The sequence below is a fragment of the Gordionus sp. m RMFG-2023 genome, chromosome 5 (genome assembly GCF_954871325.1).
Source record: "Gordionus sp. m RMFG-2023 chromosome 5, tfGorSpeb1-WG-v2, whole genome shotgun sequence".
NCBI classification, from domain to species: domain Eukaryota; kingdom Metazoa; phylum Nematomorpha; class Gordioida; order Chordodea; family Parachordodidae; genus Gordionus; species Gordionus sp. m RMFG-2023.
The window spans coordinates 19,561,823-19,585,215 of NC_088779.1; the positions used below are offsets into that span (position 1 = coordinate 19,561,823).

Here is a 23,393-nt window from a genome sequence, read left to right on the forward strand (position 1 = left end):
ATAATTATAATCTTTAGAAATGTACAACAAAAGAAATAATTTTATTATACATGAATTGGTTTTAATTTAATCTTCAATATGTGTCATTAAATCATCACAACACTATAATTATTTATAAAAAAAACTTTTGGGTTCTAAATTTAATAGTGGAATAATTTGCAGTCCTTTAATATTAATTTTAAAAGACAAAAAAATAATTCTGCTTACAATTAATATAACATTTTTTAATATATTATACAATATAAATATAAGATATATATTTATTATAATTACTATTGTTGTTAAAAAATGTTATTTTTTTTCATAAATTGAGAGATGTCAAATATAAAGCACACAGATTTAGACTATATATGGGGAGATTTAAAAGAAGGTTTAAAACATATATATTCTCAGAAAACTATGAGTAAACAGCGCTATATCGAGTTATATACGTAGGCTTATTTACATATATAAATAATATCTAATTTTATAATAGACATGTATATAATTATTGTACAAGTGTTCAACATAATGTGAATACTAATATCAATAATCTTGCACACCCTTATTCCACTGGATATAGCAAAAATTCAAAAACTAAAAAAAACCTCATAGCCACACCTACTGGTGCTCAATTTGTTGGTCTAGAACTCTATCGAAGATTAAATGATTTTCTTAAGACCCATCTCTTGAATCTTCTAGAAGTAAACAGTTTTTCATTTATTTAGAATCTATATTGCAAAACTTTTGTAATTTATTCCTAAATATTTTTTAAACAATACAATATTAAGAAAACTCAAAATGCTATGGATGAAAGTTTTTTGTCATTTTATGTGAAGCAATGGGAAGATTACTATTTTTCAAGTGATGTGCTAAATGGAATATGTGCATATATAAATAGACATTGGGTAAAGAGGGAATGTGATGAAGGTAGAAAAGGTATATATGAAGTCTATTATTTAGCATTGGTCATGTGGAGAGAATGCTTATTCAAACCATTGCACAATCAAGTAATTTATGCTAAATTTAGTTTCAAATGAATATAATTTTTTCTCATATTTGAATTATAGGTTACCAATGCAGTACTCAAGCTTATAGACAGGGAAAGAAATGGTGAGACTATAAACACTTCACTTATTAGTGGTGTCCTTAAAAGTTATGGTAAAAATAATAAAAAAAATTTATTTTAGAAGGTATTTTAAGTTAATATATTTTAAAGAGATAAAACATTCAAATGATTAATTATGATTTAAATTTTTTTTTTTATAGAATCAGCTACCATCTCTATAGGTTATTTAAATTTTCATTTAGTAAGAGGATAAAGATTAAATAAATTTAACACCTTAGTCTATTTCATTATTATTTTTTTATCAGTGTAATTATTTATTTAAGTAAACATTCTATATTTTATATCTTACAATATAATGAAGGAAGAAAATATATATAAACAATCTGATCGCCATGTGGGTTAGGTTAAAATATTTGTGTGAAGTATTTTTTTATTAGGCCAACAGATTTTTAAACCATAAATTATCAAAATTTATTTTTCCTTTACAAAAAATAATTAAGGGTTGGGCTGGGATAAATAATTTTTGGTGGGAAACTTGTATAAAATATTTTTTTGAATTGTTATGAGCTAGGCTAAAAAAAACCTTTTTGAAAAAATCCTAATGCGCTAACCTCTGATCTCCATTTATAATTGTAGATTCAAATAAATATGATGAATGTTGTAAACCTGAAATTATTTAAAAATGTTTTATAAAAATCAAAACAATTTACAATTAATATCATTACTACTATTGTAATGTATTCCATTAAAAATCCTGTATTGTAAAAATAAAACTTATTTTGACAAGTCATTTCTACATTTGATTAAATACATTTTATGTAAGGCTGTGCTGGTCCCCAACTTTTTTTACCTATCCAATATTTTATGATATTACTAATACCAATCCGATTTTTATTTACCATCTATCTATGAACCAATGTTATAAAAAAAATTTATTTAAAAAAATAACCAACTAACTTTCATGAATGATTTAAGTTTATTTTTTTATTCCCCTAAAGTTAATCTCATTTAAAGTATTTGCAATTTATAGGTGAATCTAGTTTTGTTATGCATTTCTATTTTGCCGATTAAAAACAGGTTAAATCAAGATATTAGCCAATATTTTATTATCTTTCAGCCATAAAAGTCAAAACCTTTCTATCACCTGTGGACAAAATCAATGCTTTAATAATTTATTTTTGGCCAAAATCTTGAGAACCGTTTTTAAAAATTGGCTAAATAAGGCCATTTAAAAACTCTAGCTGAATGTGAGTTGTTAGATATTTTAAAATCATTTTTGTTGCAGATAATATAACAAAATATAGTGTAACTTTTTTAACTATAGTTCCTTTCATTAATTTATTATAAAATTAATTATAAAATAATTATTACAATTATTTCATCAAATAAATGGTGATAAAAATATTTATGACAAATTATAAGTTTACAATCAATATTTAACATCTACCCAGTCCTTTTTTTATGGAAATACTTTTTAAACATGATATTTATAAATTCAACGTTATTATTTTCATTAAATATATTTTCATAAATAAAATTTGCATTATTTATAACTAATATCATTATTTAAGATTTTTTTAAACGAAAAATGTTTTATTAAATTTTGTAAAAATGATATATATATTTTGAAATAAATATAAATGTTCCAGAAGGAATATATTGAATACTTTTAAATAATTAAGTATTATTTTTCAAATTAACTAATTTTATCTATTTTGACTATTTAATTATTGTATGTTCTAATTATAACTGGCATTTGTCCCATCACGAAAAACTGCAAAACATTTAGTGTAATGGATGTATCTAATTAATTCTGGGGAAAAATGTTGGAAGAGGAGGGGATAATAACCTCATACCCAGACTAACCAGATTGAAAAATAACACTGACTAGAAACTGCACGGGCTGTCCATAGCCCGACTCGGCCCAGACGGGTTCGGACATTAAAAAAATTTTGGACTCGGGTCGGGTTTTAAGAGCTGTTCTACCCGCACTCCGACCTGAAAAATAAATATTAATAAAAATATCCTAAATAATTATAATTCATAATGTCAATTATAAAACCATATCATTTTTTATTTATCACATTTTATCTTTAAAATGTCGATCAGAATAACATGTCATATACAATTATTATTATAAAATTTACATAACAACCATTACCAAACTATTTTATGTGTTTATATTTTAGTACATTGCATTGCATAGTTTACGATATTATTACATACTTTACTTTCATCATATTCTATCAAGTTAAAATATTTTACTAATATCTATTTAATTAAATAGCTTCATATTTTCATATTAAAAATAATATTTTAGTGGATGCCAAATTAAAAAAATTGGTGAAAGTTTAAGAGCAGTGAATATGAAGTAAGGAAAAATACCAATAATCGGAGGTCTGGAAAAAGTTTTCATTTATATATGATGAAAACAAAGAAAAACTTAATTATATAAGTTGCAATTTTTGCAAATATATATATGTTTATAATTCTATAACAACAGGTTAGTATATTTATTCATAAAATATATGATATTATTATATTATTTTAGGCGCACTAAAAAGAAATAAATATGTATTTACAATAGAGAGTTAAAAGACTTAATTAACAATTGATAGCCTTTCTGGTACTGATCCCAAAAAACTCAAAAGTTATACCAAATTAAAGAAAGAGTGTACAAAGGTGCTTATCATGTTTTCTGGACGTGATTTGAGATCATTTGATACTATTCATTTGGAAGGCTTTGTTGATTGTTGCTAATATTTTGCCATAATTGCTCAATATATGGAAATATTGATGTTAAAAGCATCATTCCCATAACCCACGATAATTTCTAGAAATTTAATAGATACTGCTTATGGTATACGCAATAAATTATTTTCGAAATAAAACTCATATGAAAAGGAGTCGATGTGCTGGTAACAGATATATAAAAATATGGTTAAATTATTTATAATTTTTAAATTCGATTGTATTTTAATTTTTTTATAATATTTTTTAAAAATTAAATAAAATGCAACTTAATATATATCTTGATGAGATTATGGCCATCAAATAAACTTTTTTAAGGTGGCGTTGAACAAATACACATAAATTTTTTTTGGTTATTATAATATTCAAACTCATATTGTAAAATTTTAGTCTAACTCGGGGGTTAAATTAAAAAATGTGTGCTCGGGTCGGGCTCGGACAAAAACGTTTTTTAATTCCTGCTCGGGTTTCAAAAAAATGCTTTGCAGACCTCGAAATGTGACTAACAAAGCTATAAACTGTTTCAATGAGGTGGCTTTATATTGGGTAAGCGGAAGATAATTCCCCGAAAAAAAAATTTGGGAAAATTTTTTTCTTCTGAATGGGGAGTTAAATTAATCTGGAGAATTATCTCTCGGGATTCTTTTTATTTAAAATAGTTTTCAGATAATTTATAGAACTTTAAAATAATTTTGTTTCCTTAAAATCCCCAACTAATTTTAAAATCATTTTTTGAAAGTGATATTACCAAATTCGGAATATTTTTGAACGTTAAACTTGATTCCATTTTGTTTATAAACTCGATCTGCGGATTGAGGAGCGGTCGGAACTGATAAGGTTGATCTTCATTACGAAGCTACTACACGGTAATTTCAAAAAAAACACAGATCTATAATGTACTGCAAACATTTAAAAAAATTATACTATTTTATTAAAGTCGAGATCGGGGGCAATGAAATTTCACCAGAAGATGACTCCACCCCGACCGAAATTTTAAATTATTATCCATCCTCAAATATATCTCTCAACCAACTTTCCAAAAATGGCCTTAACAAAGAAGTCTCCCCTAAAATCGGCAATTCTTTCACCAATAAAAATAATAATACTCCGTTAAACGATGACCCCACACATAATTCAAACGAAGAAGATTTTCAAATTCATGCTAACCTCGAGGATAGAAACGACAAAGACCCTATCAATGGTGTTTTCCTCGATAAGGGAACCGGCCATCCATCCTACCCATCCGTCACTTGTACAGGGTTTCTTTCCGTTTATAAATATTTTTTCGAACGAGTGTTTCTACAGGATACAGAACGATATTACAAGAGAGAGAGCAGCGAATTCCTGGGGAAAAACCCAATAACCGAATATATGAAAAAAGTTTTAAAAGATATTTAAAAAGAATTCCAATTAGTTTTAAGCTGCAGGTAATAATCACAAATATATTTTTATAATCAGTGGTGAAATATAAAATTTTGAAATCAAGCTAATGCTATATATATATATCTTTTTGTATACTTACCGTAATACCTATATTCTTCTTGAAAATTTTTTAAAAACACTTAGTCAGCATTTCATGTCTTTATTTAACTTATATTGATTTTACTTTAATCAGGCCGAAATGCGGCTTATGGAAGAACAAAAGCGGGTAAATTTATATTTGCATCCTTCTACCATGGAAATATTGCTCAAAAAATGCGAACAAGTTCTTATTCAACAACACCTAGATACGTTTTATTCTGAATTTCAAAATCTACTCAATACTAATAAAAACGAAGGTAACATTTTTGATAATGGATAATTTATCCTTTTTATCTTTTTGGTTAAAAATAATTTTAATGTTTAAAAAGTAATATCTAATTTAGAAAAATAAATATATGTGTACCATGGACATTAAGAATGAAGCTTGGGGAAAGATGCGAAAGTAAGGGGAATGGTGATCCCAGGAAAGTTCCAGTTTTCCAAAAAGAATGTTAAAAATTTCATTAGCTATATAACATCCCCGCTTTTTATACCGTTTTTGATATTTGTTATTTAAAATTTTTTTAACATATCTAATATATCTCATTTTAATATAGATTTATATAAGTTATTTTTATTAATTAACTTATAATTTAATATATGAATGCAATTTTAAATATTAAAATTTTCTTCCTTTATATTTTCTTTTTTCAATTTATGTGATATATATTTTTTTAAACAATGTGATTATTTTATTAAAATAATATTTTTGAAACTATATTATATAGCTAAAAATTATAAAAGTTAAATTTATTACATGAATGTAATGGTTTATTAATTCGTTTTTTATTTTCTTAATTCAAGTTTGCCTCGCATAACAATATATACATTATTTACTATTATGTGATTTTAAGAATTAAGATTGAATAAAATATTTTAATCGCATTTGAAATGATTTTACCTGTTTTATTATAAAATTAATATTGTATAAAAATACTTTTAAATTTTAATATTTATAAAGTTGTTGTGAGATGTTTTCGACACTCAAATCTAAATTAACACCATCGCACATATATAAATGATAATCTTTTACAAATTATCTTAATTACTATTACATAGAAATTGGTGTTATATATAATAAAATAGAAATAAAATTTCATATTTATAGGAACGCGTTCTGGAACTTTCCAAAATATGGGATGGAACATATTTTTTAAGCTGGAACGGAACCTGGGACGTAAAAATATATTTGCTTCAGGTCCTTGAATGTTACAAAATTAACATAATATGCTATTATAATAATATTTGAAAAAACTGTTAAAAATAAAAACATTATTATCTTATAAAATGGTTTAACAAAATTTAAGTTGAAGTAATAAGGTTCAATGTTCTATGGATGGAAATGCAATTTGAGTTTGTCGCAGATACAATCCTTTTAAACTTTTTGCCCTATAGATTTAAATGTTTTTCGAATGACCTGAGAGTTATGCGATTGGAATGGATTTGAGGTTGTTTAAATGCTTGTATTTGTTGAGTTTGTCGCAGATACAATCCTTTTAAACTTTTTGCCCTATAGATTTAAATGTTTTTCGAATGACCTGAGAGTTATGCGATTGGAATGGATTTGAGGTTGTTTAAATGCTTGTATTTGTTGGTTTTGCTATTTTTCTACGAAGGGAGTGAGGAAATGCCGATCTATGCAGGTGTAGTCCCAAGCTATAGGTAAGCCTTGACTGAGGCGAGGATCATGCCATTGTATCTCATTAGATTATCGGGACTGAGACCTGAAGGTTCAAATTCTATGTACTTGGGGATCTGGCTATTATTGAGTTCATGCCATATTCTCTTGGTAGTCGTCCCTTTAAATAAACGAAAATGAAGTAGGTAATGGTTTAGCTATCGATAGTTAATTGCTTTCATTTCTTAATAAATATTCTTAAATAATTATGAAAAATGGTTATTTTATCCTCTATTTTTTTAAATTTAGACATAGGCAGAATGTATTGCCTAGTATCAAGAATTCCTGATGCTTTGAACGAATTGAAAACTCTTTTGCAACAACATATAATCAACCAGGGCCTAACTTCTATTGCTAACAGTTGTGAAACTGCTATTACAGTACAATACATGTTAACATTGTAACTTGTTTTATAATAATATTTAAGTTAGAAAAATGTTAAAATATTTAAACATCCATATTTTTTTGGTGATTGCATAAAATCAAGATGATTAAATTTTTAAATTGCTTAATACAAAGAAAATATAGGATAATTTCTGAGAAGTGAATGATTTAAATTAGAAAATGAAAATAATTTTTGACCTTTTAATTTTATAAAAAAATAGGATTCTAAAACTTACGTCAACATAATTTTAGAGGTGCACAACAAATATAACTCTTTAGTCATTTCTGCATTTAACAATGATTCAGGGTTCGTCGCTGCCCTAGATAAAGTAAGAGATATTATTTTTGATTTAGTCATTCATCTTGATCAATTCATAATGTTAAATATATGCTTAAATATTACAGTTTTTATTAGTTAGGGTTGGGTTAAATATACAAGGTTTCATGGCGAAATGTGTGTAATTTATAGATAGGGGCTTTAAATTTTAAAATCGGAATTTTTCTGCCCACGCTCCTCTCTTGCCAATTGTTTGAAAAATAAAACTCATTTAAGTACGAGCGTACCCTACTGTTGCAGACTTCTTGTTAGAATTCTAAATATCTATTTTATTCTCTATTTTTTATTGTTATGCATTAAATTTAAATATTTAGCAACTTTGATAATTTAATGATAAAATCAAATGTATTTTAACATATATGAAATATCTTAATAGTTGTGAAAATCGTAAAATTATAAATCGGTGATCCTCATTTGGCTTAATTTTTTAAGCCCAGCATGAAATATAAAAAAAATTGTCATACTCGGTCCAATTTTGACGTACATTTCATTATAACTTATTTTACAATTTTTATACAAGTAATAAATATTTTATTTTTTTTATATAGTGTTAACTTTATGTTATCGTTTATATATTAATTTTAGATATAATAATATTTATGATCTGATTAAAATATTTAAAATAAAATATCTATATTTATAAAAAGAAAAATTTAGAATATATTTATACTTAATTTAGAGACACTATTATATAATTTATTATTTTAGGCGTGTGGAACATTTATTAATAAAAACGCCGTTACATCTATGTCGAATTCTAGCAAAAGTCCTGAATTATTAGCCAAATACTGCGATTTACAACTCAAAAAAAGGTTTATTCTCTAAACAGAGATCCACCAATACGATTTTTTTTAGCCATACCAACATAAAAATATATTATACATAATATTTATTGAAAAAAGTTTCATTATATCATACTATTCTTTATTGTTTATTTATCGTTTAGAGATAACAACCCCCCTCCCTCGATTCATGGCACGATATAGGCTTAAAAACATTTTAAAAAATGGTTAATCATTTTTCGGGTATCATATAAAATTAAAATTAGCTGATACCAATACTGATCAGTTCCATTAGTATTAGCCTGGCCAAGTATTGTCCCATTTGTCTTTTTATTTAAAATTATCTGGTTTTTGGGCATTTTTAAAATTTTAATACCGTCACTTAAATGTAATGTAATTATTTGATCTATTATTTGTAAAGCTCTAAGAATCCAGAAGAATCTGAACTCGAAGAAATACTAAATCAAATAGTAACAAATAAATTTTAAATTCATATTCTTTTTATTACTTTTTTAAACAAAAATATTAAATAGGGGAAATGTGCCATGAATGGCCATGTTTTTGTTTTTTTGAAAAAAAGGTATTAAGATTTGGGTTTCACCAAACAAATTTTATATCAATGTGTAGCCTAATTATTAATCCTTAAAATAAAATTTGAATCAAAGCTGTCTATAATAGTTTATGAGCTAGATGGGGTTATGTGAAAGTTGTTTTTCTTATGTATTGACTGGCGGCCATATACTATGTGTTAACTGACCATAATATATTATTTAAGAATTTTATTATAAATATGACATAATACAATATAAAATACTTGTTAAAGACCTAGGCTAATATTTTTACATTTTTTAGTTATATAAAAAATTAATTATACACTAATTTAATTAGTATTAATATCTCAATTTATCATCATCTATTTAATTATAATATTATAATTTAATATCTTAATTATCTTTTTGTTAAACATTCTTAAGTTTGTTCATCATTTGAAATTTCACCAAATGGTGTTTTGCGCTAGCTTTTCATTTCAAAATGAATGTGCGAATTGTGGCCAATCAATACATGGCCAGACAATACTAACCTCTCTATTATTATTAAGCGCCTTTATATGTCTATTAAATAAAAATTTTAAAGGTGTGAATAATGCTTAATGCTTAAGGATAATATTTATATATAAAATATAAGTAATCTAAATTAGTAATTTTTTTACCAAACAAAAAATATATAATGTGATTTTTCCAGGAAGTGGTATACTAAAAACAGTTTATTTAAAATATTTTTTTATTGGATACTCTATTTAATAAATGACCTTAGGTAAGGTACATATCATAAATATACACATTTTGACCAATTTTGAGAGAAATCGGTCCAATAGATAAAAAGTTAAAGGGTGGTGGCCAGTTTTCAAACATGGCCATTTATGACACATATCCCCTTTTAATTGTTATTATTCATGGATCTATATTTTTGAAAATGTGTTATAATCTCTATTCCATTTAATTATTGGTTATTTTTCACATCATTATCTTTTTAAAGAATATTTAAATTGAAATAATATTAAAGAGTGATGTATAACTATTCTTAAAATATAATATAAATCCAGATGATAGTGTTCAAATACATAGAGGACAAGGACGTGTTTCAAAATTATTATGGACGAATGCTTGCCAAACGTTTGATATTTCAAATATCGACTAGTGACGATGCGGAAGCTAGTATGATATCCAAACTTAAGGTTCACACCTTTTAATATTTTAGTGAACGTTCTCTTAAAATATAGAGTTATCTTATAACTCCTCCATTTATCCCAATTGGTTAGGTTAAAATCCTATGCCTAACAACCCTTTTCCCCTTTACTTTTTTTTATCACCTTCTCTATATAATGAAATATTTATTATAGATGTATAGTATTTTAAGGATCGAGCGGTAAGTCAGTCCTATTAAAATGGCTGCTTCCTGTATATTTTTTTTACCATTAATTAATAGATATTTTAATGTTATTTTCTTTTAAAAATATTTTCCATTATAATTTTCTTTTGTTTAAAATCAATAAATTTGTATATATAATCTCCATACATAATCTAGATACTTTATATATTATTTTCATAGCAACTTCTTGTTTTAATTTTATTTTGATATAAACTTAATCATCAACTTTAGGAAATCTTATACCGTTTAATCTCAATTTTCATTTTATACCTATCTAAAATATATTACAATTTAAGGAGACTATATTTTTTGATGAAAAAAAACATTCTCCAAAATATAAGACATCCTAAGAATTTTTTTTATATACATGTATAATTTTTTCCTAATTTTGGCACAGGCATCAACCATTAATATTTTTTAGATAAATTGATTGCTTATAATTTAATGAATTTAAATTCAGATAAGTCAATGTTACGAATCAAATGAACAATGATGATTATATTATAATATCAACAATGATGGAAATTCATTGTATATCGGATAATTCTGAATCGTGAAAATTATCCATATGCTAGTTCGAATTTCTAATATGGGAAACCTACTTAAATTAATGAAACCTGTGATTTTGAAATATTTCAAACAAACTTCTTTATCATTTATCACATGAATCATAGCTCCTAAGGCTTAAATATATTTACATAATTATTTCTTCCAAAGATTTTTAGTGTTTTTATTTTATCAATTTATCCAACATAATAAATTCTGATATTAGTTTACATCGCGAGTGTCATCGCTATGACTGCAAATTAACCAGCATATATTATTTGTGTTGCTATATAATTTAATATTATTACTACAACTGTTGAGAGCATATGATTGCATATTTTAGATAAACAATAATGGTCAACTGTGTATATATCATTAAAAATGGAAGATAATCTTTTTGAAATTTAATATCTCACAATAATTTTCTCGATTACTTATCTAGCTTCCATCATGTCATCTAAGCGGAAGCTCTAACCACCATATTGTTTTATGATTTGGAGTCGTTTCTCCCGTAAATTTTTTTTTAGTTAAAGCCCCCTGAGATTGTAAAGGCTAGCGACGCCTTGAAGGATATAGATATATCAATATTTTTACCATTCAATATAAATCTGATGGTTATTAATTATTGATTAATTATAGGGCTGTGCCTATTTATATATTTTTCACTTATCCGATCCGGTATTGGTTCAAAACAGATCCGATACCGATATTTATATTGATTTTTCACCACCCTCTGTAATTAAGAAATCAATATTTTTATGCAAAAGAATTAGGCATTTAATTTAATTTTTTTATTTCAACAATAATTTAAAAAAATTATATTATAATAGATAAAATAAATATAATAATTTATCATTTTATGTTGGTTTATAAAATTGTAATATTTAACATATAAAATTATAATATATTAGATTTTTTTATTTTTTATAAATATAAGAGCCTCTAGATTTTCAGGCAAAGGATCAGAATATTTCCAAATATTAGTTTTATTAAGAATGGCTGATATTGTTGGCTGACTTTCAGGGCTCTTTTTTAAAAAATTTGATTTGTTTTTTCTAATATTTCTCTTTCTTTTTATATTAGCTCTTCGAATTCCGTTTGATGGAATCTCTTTAAATGTTTCCGATTATATGTTGTATTAAATGAATTTTTCATTATTCCTCGTGAAATTAGAATTCCGCAGATAACGCATTTTGCAAAATTCTATTTAACTTTATCAGAATATTTCCATAATTCAGAAACCATATTTAAAATAATTCTTTTATTTAAAGTATAAATAATAAAATTGGTATTATTTTTTAAAAAAATTAAAAATAAATAAAACTTTAGGTGTTATTTCTATTTTTAAAAAAAACTTTTAAAATCTATTTAAAAAAATAAATAACATTTGCATTATTTTTAAAAAAATTATTTAGAAAATATTATTAATGTAAAATAGAAACTCAGAAAAAATATTTTTTTTAATCTTTTTTTTATTTATTTTTTTTAAATGTAATAATAATTCAAAGTTTCATTACTCAAAAGTTTTAAAAATTTTTACAGGTATCGGCTCGATCCGATATTTTTGGGAAACGCCAAATATCGGCACCGATCCTATATTTAATATCGGCACACCCCTAATTATTTACAATTTTTTTATAGCAAACCTGTGGTTTTGAATATACGTCCAAGCTACAGAGGATGTTTCAAGACATAGGCGTAAGCAAAGGTCTAAACGAACGGTTTAAAAGAGAAATGGAAAAGTCTGGGACGACACTTGGGCGTAATATATATTTTTATATTGTATAAAATAAATCATAGGACAACTTTTTAAAAAATTTATTCTAATTAAAAATTTTATATCAGTCGATTTTAGCATTCAAGTGGTAAGCTCGGGCTCTTGGCCTTTTCAAAACTCGTTTACATACGTTCTTCCTCCCGAAGTAAGTTATTTATATTCATTTTAAAATCAAAATTTATTCATGCTGATTTTTTTAAATAAAAGATTAAATTTAAAAATTTGAAACTTGAACTCTTATTAGTTTGATAAATCTTTTTTAATTTGAAAGTTGGAAAAAAGTTACGAAAAATTTTCGTCATTTTACGCAAGTCAACACACTGGTAGAAAATTGACCTGGCTTTATCACTTATCCAAAGGTGAAATTGTCAGTAATTGTTTCAAGAACAAATACACTTTCCAGGTAATAATTTATTTTTATTCATAAGTATAATAACAACACTAATACTGATCAACACGTTAGTATGGGCTAGATAGATATAACCCCCCCCCCCCCCCCAAAAAAAAAATATGAACAAACGGGTTACAGTCCGTTTAATATACAAATGGATATATTTATATTCTTTCTAAATATATTTATATAGAATAGAAATATTTGTTAAAATTTTTATTAAAATCGGAGCAACCTTTTTTCTATTTGAGATTTTGAAATATTGTTTTGGATGCTATATTTATTTCTACAATTTTGTAATATTTATAATTTTAATCATTCATTAATTAAATAAAAAACCGATTCTAGTAAATAGGTTATCTCCAAAAGTATAAAAGTTAGGTCAAAATTATGCATAGTTATACATACCATGAACCCTAGTTTATATACTAAATTTAATAAAAATCGGAAAGAGTCGTCCAAACATGCTTTTTTGATCGATATTAAATTAGATATGCCTTTTGAAAAACCCAGATAACTTATTAAACTCACATTTCCGATTTGTCATTCATGACTATGCCAGACAATAGATTTTTTTTTATATATGCGAGCCATTATTACTCTTTTTCGATATATGCCTATAATTATAAATTAATAAAATACCTGAGTTGGTATTCATCTATGTTAGATCTAGCTAATTAGACTCATCTAGGTTTCATCATTATAATAAAATTGTTTATTTAACTTTTTATCCGGGATGTAATAGAAACTTTTTAAATCTAACAAAAATTCTAAAGATTTTTTTTAAACCAGCCAATTGATTTACAAAATTTTCTTGCAGAATTTTATAATATTTTACCCACGAAAATGAAAATACCTTAAGCTACAGTTAATAATCACTTAATTTTTTATTCTTTTTTCAAGGTATCCACATACCAAATGGCGGTTATATTGCAATATAATAATTCCGAAAAATTATCTATTCGTCAAATACAAGAAAACACTCAAATCAAAATGGTATAATTTTTTAACCTTAAAATGAATTATTTCTTGTTTTTTTCACCTATATATATTGCTAGTGATCTATAAAATATCACCTCCGGTCTATTCTGACCTATCACGTCCTAAAGGTGGATTCTATATAAAACCAAAGAGCTTGATTAACTTTATATAAACTATATTATAATTTGAGAATCATTTTCTCCAGAGACCTGCAGAGGTATAATTTGTACGGCCCCGTTCCGGAATCTTTTTAAACTATATTCTACCTGGTATATACAAAAATTTACCTATTCGGTATTTTATGTTATTTTTCAGCGAGTATTATCATTTAATAAACATATTACACATTTTATTTTTTTTAATCAAAATAGATATTTAGTATATTACAAATTGATACTGTAAAAAAATTTTGTGAATAATATTTTGAGTATATAATAGATTGTATTTGTGATCATTTTAATTGGTATTTAAAAAATGCATGGTAAAGCTAATTATAAAAATGGAAGTAAATAATATTTTGAGAATATAATATATTGTATTTACTATTTATAAAATAAAAATAAATCGCTATTTAAAAAAATGCATGTATGTAAATAGTATTTTGAGAATATAATATTTTAGCACAATATAATATAAATTATTTTATAATATAATTTAACAAAAGAAAATAATTGTATTATAATATTGTAAAAAAAATAATGAAAAATGTAGGATTAAAAAAACTTTCAGGACTCAAGATAAAATATAACAAATGCAATAAATATTTGACAGTTTGCATAACTAGCATGAATGACGAAACCCTATACTCAAGAAAGATATAAAAAATTTACAAATTATCATGAAGAACAGATTGAAGATTACTTCTTTCCTCAAGAATTCTCCCAGTAGTAGAAAAATTCCGCTCACAGTTTAAGCAGGAATTGCCAATACCCATTTTGCCAAAATTGGAAATTGGCTTCGATGAGCCGCCTACCACTAATAAATTATCTACCTTAAATGTTTCATCTATTTTTATATTTAGGTAATTATTAAATTCAACATCGGGTATTGACATATTATCAGAATTACCATTGCCCCATTTTTCTTAAAACGATTGAGTTTGTTTAACAACAGCCGTAATTCGACTTGTCAATGTTAATTCATTAACTTCAGTTTTCCATCTTCTTGCGATCTGTCCCTGATTACATACATAATGTAATGAATTTGGGACAAAGAAAAAGAGGGATAAAATGATACTTATGTAAAACAAATTTTTCAATTAAAAAATGCTATATCAATTAGAATCAATTTTATCGCTTTGATTGGTATAAAAAACTTCAAGAATTTTATAATACCAAGTTACCACTTTAAAAAGAGTGCAAGAGTCCTACTGTAACTCAACAATAGCTCTGTGGAAATTTTCAAGAATATTGACAAGATTCAATTATAATATAATACTTTTCCGATCCATTGAAGAACTTTTATAATTTCTTCATTTTGTGAATAAACACTATTGAGCATATTGTATTTAGAGTTCCAGCGGATTTCTATATCTTGATAAAGGGCTTTTAAATGCTGGCATTTATTACATGCTATGGGTGTGCCAACTTTCACTCAATATTATATTAATAATAATCATTTTAACCATATCTAATTGACGAATATAATAATTCATAATGTATAAATAGTATATTACAATATATTCCTACATTACTGCATTTCCCCTTCATTAATTGAAAGGTTTCCATAATATTTCTTCATTTAATTTATTTGGTAACTTCTTTTGGACAAATATTCAACTTCTTCAACAGCTGCTTTCAGAGCTTTCTTGCAGATTTATATTTGCTCCTTACATTTTATTGACGATGCCTATCTTGTTTGGATAATTGTATGTAATATAAATTGGCAATTAGTAATTTTCTCAAACCATGCTTTAGCAAAATTATTATATTTATTTATATATTGAGATTCAATCAAATTTATAATGAAAAAAATTCTTTTATTTTTATTTTTCAAAATAAAATTCTAATATTTTAATATGAAAATCTTATATTTGAATATAAAATTATAATTAAATCGATGCTTTGATAACAAATATGTTTTAAAATAAATTTTAACCTAATTAGATTGATAAACATGCTTTAAATACATATTAGTTAATTAAATCAATATATTTATTCACCAATAACATTTTAGAGTATTTTGCCGTATTTGACCAGGTCAAATACTCCTTCGGTCATCCTACCTAGAGGCATCCACGACTTAAAGTTCCTTACCCTGGTTCTAATTTTTTTTTAGCTCGGTTAGGCCCGGCCCGGGTATATTTAAAAAAAATATTTCAGACCCAGCTTGGATATATAAAAAAATTTTTAAGCCCAGCCCGGGTATATTTTAATTTTTTTTTATCTATTTAAATGAAAAGCCCATTCTATTAATTATTACCCACACTTTATTTGAGGTTGTTTTTTTTATTAGTCTTATGGATGTTGAAGATGAAAAATAAACACTTAATGAATTTTTTAAGTTCCATTACAAAAAAAAGCATTGTAAGTAGCTTTTGCATTTTTTTGTATGTTTGTATATTTTAGTACCCGTTATGCTGATTAGAACCAAATTTACTTCTCTTATACGATCGTTTCTTGTATCGTGTTTTCTTATTAAGGGATCACAACCAGTGTCGAACCTTTTGATATATGGGTTCGATTCAATTCAGGTTCCAGAATTTTTTTTTAATTGTGGTTTAGTTTCTGTTTAGATTAAATTATTAAATATTATATAGGTCGGTTCAGGTTCAAAAACCCTAAAATAAAAGTTTATAGAGGTTGAATAATTTTTATATTTTATATTAGATACCCATATATATAGCTTAATAAATAATTTAAATCTTACTTTGATAGATATAAGGAATAATAAAAATAAAACCCTTTAAGGCTAATCCGAAATTTTATTTTCAATTTCCATTTGTATATAAAATTGTCCTGTCCAATCTTTTCTCCTAGATGATGGAATATATTTAAATCTTAAAAATGTTCTTTCAATTAACCTGTATAGCTGGGACAGATATGGTTATTATTGCTAATAGATAGACTTCGGGTTGCTCTAATTTTTTTCCTTCCCAATATGCAAAAATATCGATGTTATTCCTTTTCAATGCCGTTTATAAGATTTTTTTATTTTGTTTGGCATATTTTGACATTTGCTATTTTCTTTCATTAGTAATAAAAATTGAAAGTCATCTTCGTGGTCGGGATAAATATTTGACTTGAAATAATGGAAGGAAGTGGATTATATATCATTTCACCATCACATGTCTCAATTACATGTCAACTTTCTATAAAATTTTGTCTAGTCCTGTTATTTTGTTATATAACGATAATATATAATATCTAGGATCAAGTTATAGACATACACGGAATGCATGATTTTTTTTTAGCTTTCTCGCCCTTTATTGGAAAAAATTGGCAAATGTAGTATTCAGTTTCTTTTATTTCAATCGTGCATTTTAAGAGAGATAAATAGAAAGCACCTTATATGCCATTTTCCTAAAAATGATTTATACTTTTTATTTTTATAATGGTAAATTATAACATTTACATAATATAATCCAGAATAGTTTAAAAAAATAACGCCTAGAGATAAATATACTAAAGACTAAGAGAAAAGATGGAAATAAATTATATAATTTTTCAAATTATATTAATCAATATTCATAAATAATAACCTATATGAACCCGGTTAAACCGGTTTATATAGTTCATTTGGTTTTAGAATTTTGGTTCGACATTCCGATCACAACTATATATATAATTTCTCATTCTTTTTTTTTTGTATTAAATCCAGGAAATTTTGCTTCAAATTTTGGCCATTCTTTTGAAATCAAAACTTCTCTTAGCAGAAGGTATCGAAAGCACCGAAAATTTTATCGAATCTAAATTAAACTCCGAAACACAAATCTCGTTATACAAAGGATATAAATAGTATAATTATGAAGACTAACACGAATTAAATGATAGATTTTGTATTAACCATTATTTTAATAAATCTACCTTAAATAATCATGGTGGAATATCATCGTTTGAAAGGTCCAATTCAACTTTTGGCCCAAGATTATTAGCTAATATCGAATCATTAGGGCCCTACAAAGTAGGAAGTTGAACTTTCCGAAACATCATTTTCTAATATAAAATTAATATTATTGTTAAAATAATAATTAATTTTTTATTTTAGAGGAAAAAACTTGATTAATTAATGTTACTTTGATATAAATAAATAGTACTGAAATACATTTATTAAAGGAGTATTTTTTTTAAATTTAGCAAAAAGTTACGCGTCAACCTCAACCTTCCCATGCGCACGGAACTTAAACTCGAACAAGAGAGCACTCACAAGGACATAGAGGAGGACCGCAAAATGGTGGTTCAAGCGGCTATCGTTAGAATTATGAAGATGAGACGAGTCCTAAAACATCAACAGTTGATGGCTGAACTCTTTAATCAGCTATCAGCCCGGTTCAAGCCCAGTGTCACCACTATCAAGGTCAAATATAAATGATATATAAAATTTTTGTTAAACTTGGTCTCTTACCACAATAATTTTGTTTCATCTCCTCATTTTGTATTTTTTAGGAGCACAGTATGAAATAAAAATATCATGAAACAATAAGATTAAATTTTTATTCTTGAGTTGATATGGTGATTTTTGGTCAATTTCAATTATTTATGGTTTTTTCCAAATATAATAAATTATATCTATATAATATATAATTTTATTGGGAAATCATCAGAGTTGTTAAACCCAATTTATCCACGTCATCTTGGGCCTTCCTCTAGGTCTTGATCCTTTTACATTAAGGTGCATCTCTTTTCCCAGTCATCTTTTCTCTTACGTTCCACTTGCCCAAACCGTTTTAGTCTATTTCTTCGCATTACTACTCCTTTATACCCAATCTTGCTCGCAATTCCTTGCTAGTTTTTCTCTCGATATCCCACACATCCATCTAATCATCCTCATCTCTCTTCTTTCCAATTGGCTTCGTGGGTCGCTTTCATTGCCCATGTTTCGCCGCCATAAACTAAACAACTCCTTACATAGCTTACGTAAAATTCCCCCCTTTAACTTCAGAGAAATTTTTTTATTTGTTAGAATAGACAACATCTCTCTGAACTTCTTCCTTGGTCGTCTGACCTTTGCAACAGTAGAATCTACACCACCATCTGCGTTTAGCATATCACCCAAATAACAAAACTTCCACTTTCCCGAGGGTTAACCCATTGCTAATATCCAAACCACACCATTTTCGACGTTATCAGTATTATGTATCCCTTTTATGCACGTTCTACAAATATAGAACATTCTTGCTGGCATCAGATTTCCCTTTTTCCTGCTACACCTATTATGCACCTATTTCTGGCATCTGTGCATTGGATTGAATTTCTAGCATCTCCTTTCCCGCATATACCACAAGGCCATTTGTCGGATTCTTCCATTTCCATTATCTCAACCAATCATCACCTTGTCTTTGCTGCATTCATTTTCAAGCCCTTTGCTTCCATTCATCTTCCATCTACTAATTTTATCCCTCAACCTTCCTCACTGTTTGCCATTAATACAAGATCATTTGCATATAATAGCTTCCAGGGAAGTCTTCACGCATTTCTCTAGCCATCACATCCATTACTAAGATAAATAATGATGGACTTAGCACGAATCCTTGATGAAGTCCTACCTTCACTTCAAAGCTTTCACTATCTCCATCATCCGTCGGAACCGGAATTTGTGCTCCCACATCACTGCCATAACCAACCATTCTTCCACACCTGATTTTCTCATGGCTCATCTAGTAGGGCACTCTGTCAAATGCTTTCTCCAAATCAACAAACGCATAATACACTTTCTTTTCCTTCGCAAGATACTTCTATATTTTTCTCACCACAAAAATTGCATCTGACGTGCCCTTCCCCGATGTAAAACCAAACTGCATTTCATCAATTTTAATTTGTTCCATTATCCGCTTCTCTCACACCCTCTCAAATACTTTCATATCATGTTCCAAGAGTATAATAGCTCTATAAGACCCGCAAAATGGAGCACCTTTCCCTTGTATACTGGACTCTCTATCGAATATAAAATTGACAATAGCTTTATTAGCCAGTTTCTGAAAAATATTAATCAATTTGGCTTTAATTGAATTGGTGTGGATATAGTCTCCCCTATACCAAAATTATTAAGATGTTTTTCTATCTCTTTAAAACTGTTGACATGTATTACAAAATAAAATACTACTAGAATTTAAAATGACAATTACGTTCAGGTGATTTGAGGTTATAGCTGCTATATTTATTTGAGGATATATTTTTTTTAAAGTTGGAACAAATTGTAGCCACCTTTTGTTTTTACATTAATTTGAAAATATTATTCAAATTTTGGAAATGGAAAATTTGTATTATTGTTATCAAGAACATTTTCTTCCAGGGAACCTTCCATTTAATTAATATCCTAATTGTCTGACTCACTTACATCGATTTGGATATCTTTTTGCTATGACATTTTAAATAATTTACACCGGATGATTTAGGTTTAGAATAGAAATTGAAAATATAAATTTCAATATTAAATAATAAAAATCATAATTAATTATTATATTATATTTAAATTTTAATGTTTATTGTTACATTCATTATATTTTTAAAAGGAGCATGCTAAAAAAATAAATTATTGGGAAAAAAGTAGTGCGCTATTAGTTACCAAAAAAGATACCGAGTAGCGCACTAACAAATCTGGAAATCATAAGAATTAGCCTCTTAATTTTGAGATTCTTTTTTTCAATAAAACGATCACTTTCTCACATTGATTATAATATTCTAGCTCATTTTAATATAATTTATCTCAATAATTATGTACGAGAATTGTTAGATGATTTTTTAAAAGTAGAATAAGGTAGAATATAGTCCAACCTCGACCAACTTACAGCCCTCTATTATCGGATATAACATTCTAAATGAATCAGATCTATTTTATATAGGAGACTATAATCTTTTTTAACTTTTAATAAAATCCTAATTATATATTAAAATGTTTTTTACTCTGATTTTTAATTATTTAGAATTGTATAAGTATCCTTATAGAAAAAGATTACATTGCTAGAATGGAAGGTGACAATAATACATACCAATATGTCGTTTAGACAAAGTTCGTCTAATTTATAAAATTAATATTGATTTAAAGTGGATAATGCATAGAACATCAAGATCCTATATGTTTATTATATATATGAATAATTGTTATATATTTTATAAGCTTATATGACATATATAATTATATCATATAAATAATTATAATAAATTTAATTACCTTGTGCATTTCATCCGCTCCATTAAAATAATACATAATATGCAATTGAAAAAACTTCCAAGAAATATAAAATTATTGCACCCTGCTATTTTATACAAACGAGTATTTATAATATTTTTTATTGATACCTATTAAAATGTTTAAATTTGATAACTCTTAATCATTTTTTACTTGCAAAGAGAGAGCATCCATTATAAAATAAAGTTTTTTTTAATTAAGTGCACTTCTCTTAAAATATTTTGCTATAAGTGCGAAATTTGTGTGATATCATTATATTATTTATTCGTACATGCGCTTACATAAAATTTATTAAGTATTTCTTTCATTTTTACCCACTTTACTAATTGTCATTAAACGTTTTTATCATCTTGATATATATATATATATGTATATTTTTAAAGATTTTAATAAAATATGTATTATAAAGATTTAGAATTCTGTATCAACAATGAGGTTCTAATCATTTTTTAGGTAAAAATTATTTATGGTCTTATAATAAAGTTAAATCTTGATTATTATAATTTATAAATAAAGGACTTTTTTATCGAAATTTTCAATTGTGGAAGCAGGATTAAATTAAAATGGATATTAACAGTATTTATATTTCATTTTGTGGCCGAAAATGAGTTTTCGTTTTTTTAAATTAAGATTTTAAGCTGGGCCAGGCTCCAGCCTAAATAAATTCAGCTCGGGCTTAAAAACTAATAGGACTGAACTCAAGCCAAAAAATTGAATTTCAGTGCTCTTAAATTACTCATTGAGAGGCCTTGACGAGAGAATTATTTTTTAAAGATATTCAGCATTTTTTTTAGTCCAGGTTTAATTTATTTAAAATTTAAGACAAAATATTGTATTTAAATTAAAATTCTTTTTTTTTAAAATTGAAAACATCAATCACAAGTTATTTTTCATATGAAAATTGAATGTCGCTTGCATTAGTGCTTTATCCCTTTAAATTATACTCCAACTTGATGTAATGACAATTCCTCTTATAGCAAAGATCAGACTAATTTTTTTTTAGTTATAATTTTTTTAAGATAAATCTTAAACCACTGCTGTAAAGGTATGTTTCCCACCTTTGTCAATATTTAGCTAATTAAGATGAAAATTTTTATAAATGAAATGAAACCGATGGTAAAAATTTTGAAATCTCTAAAGATGGCAACAAAAGGAATTAGACAGATGCACTTTTAATAGTATATTTTAAATATTCAAAGTAATTTAGTTAAAAAATTTTTTAAACCTCATCTACTTAATCTGAGTCTGAAAAATCAAAAATGTTTCTATCCTAAAATAATACATTATATATTTTTTAGCGATTTTGCTATGATCCTAGATTTTTGTGTAGGGGAGACTGGGGATCTTATTAGCTTAGGTTTTTGCGAGTCTTAGGGTTTTGTTAAGTACTCAATGGTTAATTTTTTTAACAAAATATCTATAACTAAATATGCGGCTATAATTTTTTTTAATATCGGATCACATAAATTTTATAATATGTGGTCTATACGCTCAGAAGTAACTTTTAAATGCTGCAATTTTCAAAAATTAAAAATAATAAAGGCTTTAATTATCCAATCTTTCTTATATAAAAGATTAAACCCTATTTTACATAAAATTATTCTTTATTTGAACAAAAAATATGTTTAAACAACCAATTCATCAGGTATTAATTTTATTGATGCTTGTTTTTTAGGGCTCGAATGCTCCATAGTCTCACCTACCGTTTTAAATGTAGCATAATGCAGGTGGGCAATTTGTGGCATTTATACAGGGAGTCGTAGGATAGACTTATTTTTACGTAAAGAGAAGCACCAAAATATTAAAAAATTATAAATACATACCTTTCATTCCTTATTCTTATTTTAAATGACAAAATTATAAAAGATAGAAAACATTTTGTATAAGACTATGTTATGCTATTTTATTATCGATATAATTA

At 26.0% G+C, this 23,393-nt stretch overlaps 1 protein-coding gene across 2 annotated transcripts; it reads left to right on the forward strand.

Annotated features, from left to right (window-relative positions):
* The first annotated feature begins 300 nt into the window (after window positions 1-300).
* On the forward strand, window positions 301-21,731 carry LOC135929503 (cullin-1-like). 2 transcript variants are annotated; one of them, XM_065466111.1, is made up of 19 exons: window positions 301-431; window positions 476-683; window positions 771-989; window positions 1,050-1,140; window positions 4,737-5,179; window positions 5,415-5,577; window positions 6,429-6,518; window positions 7,248-7,378; window positions 7,604-7,711; window positions 8,428-8,531; window positions 8,923-8,971; window positions 10,105-10,236; window positions 12,618-12,738; window positions 12,822-12,898; window positions 13,025-13,156; window positions 14,048-14,140; window positions 17,945-18,081; window positions 18,421-18,640; window positions 21,207-21,731. In XM_065466111.1, the coding sequence occupies exons 1-19, from the start codon at window positions 316-318 to the stop codon at window positions 21,285-21,287; spliced, it is 2,715 nt and encodes a 904-aa protein (XP_065322183.1). In that variant the 5' UTR covers window positions 301-315; the 3' UTR covers window positions 21,288-21,731. The 2 variants fall into 2 exon arrangements, with proteins under 2 accessions (XP_065322183.1, XP_065322184.1); XM_065466112.1 differs by lacking the exon at window positions 6,429-6,518 and having other exon boundaries at window positions 21,207-21,729.
* Window positions 21,732-23,393: the final 1,662 nt, after the last annotated feature.

Coding starts and splice junctions, on each gene's coding strand:
- LOC135929503 (XM_065466111.1), top strand. CDS start 316: ATGTCAAATATAAAGCACACAGATTTAGACTATATATGGGGAGATTTA. Junction 6,519..7,247: donor TAAAAATATATTTGCTTCAG/GTCCTTGAATGT, acceptor TTTTAAATTTAG/ACATAGGCAGAATGTATTGC. Junction 13,157..14,047: donor AGAACAAATACACTTTCCAG/GTAATAATTTAT, acceptor TCTTTTTTCAAG/GTATCCACATACCAAATGGC.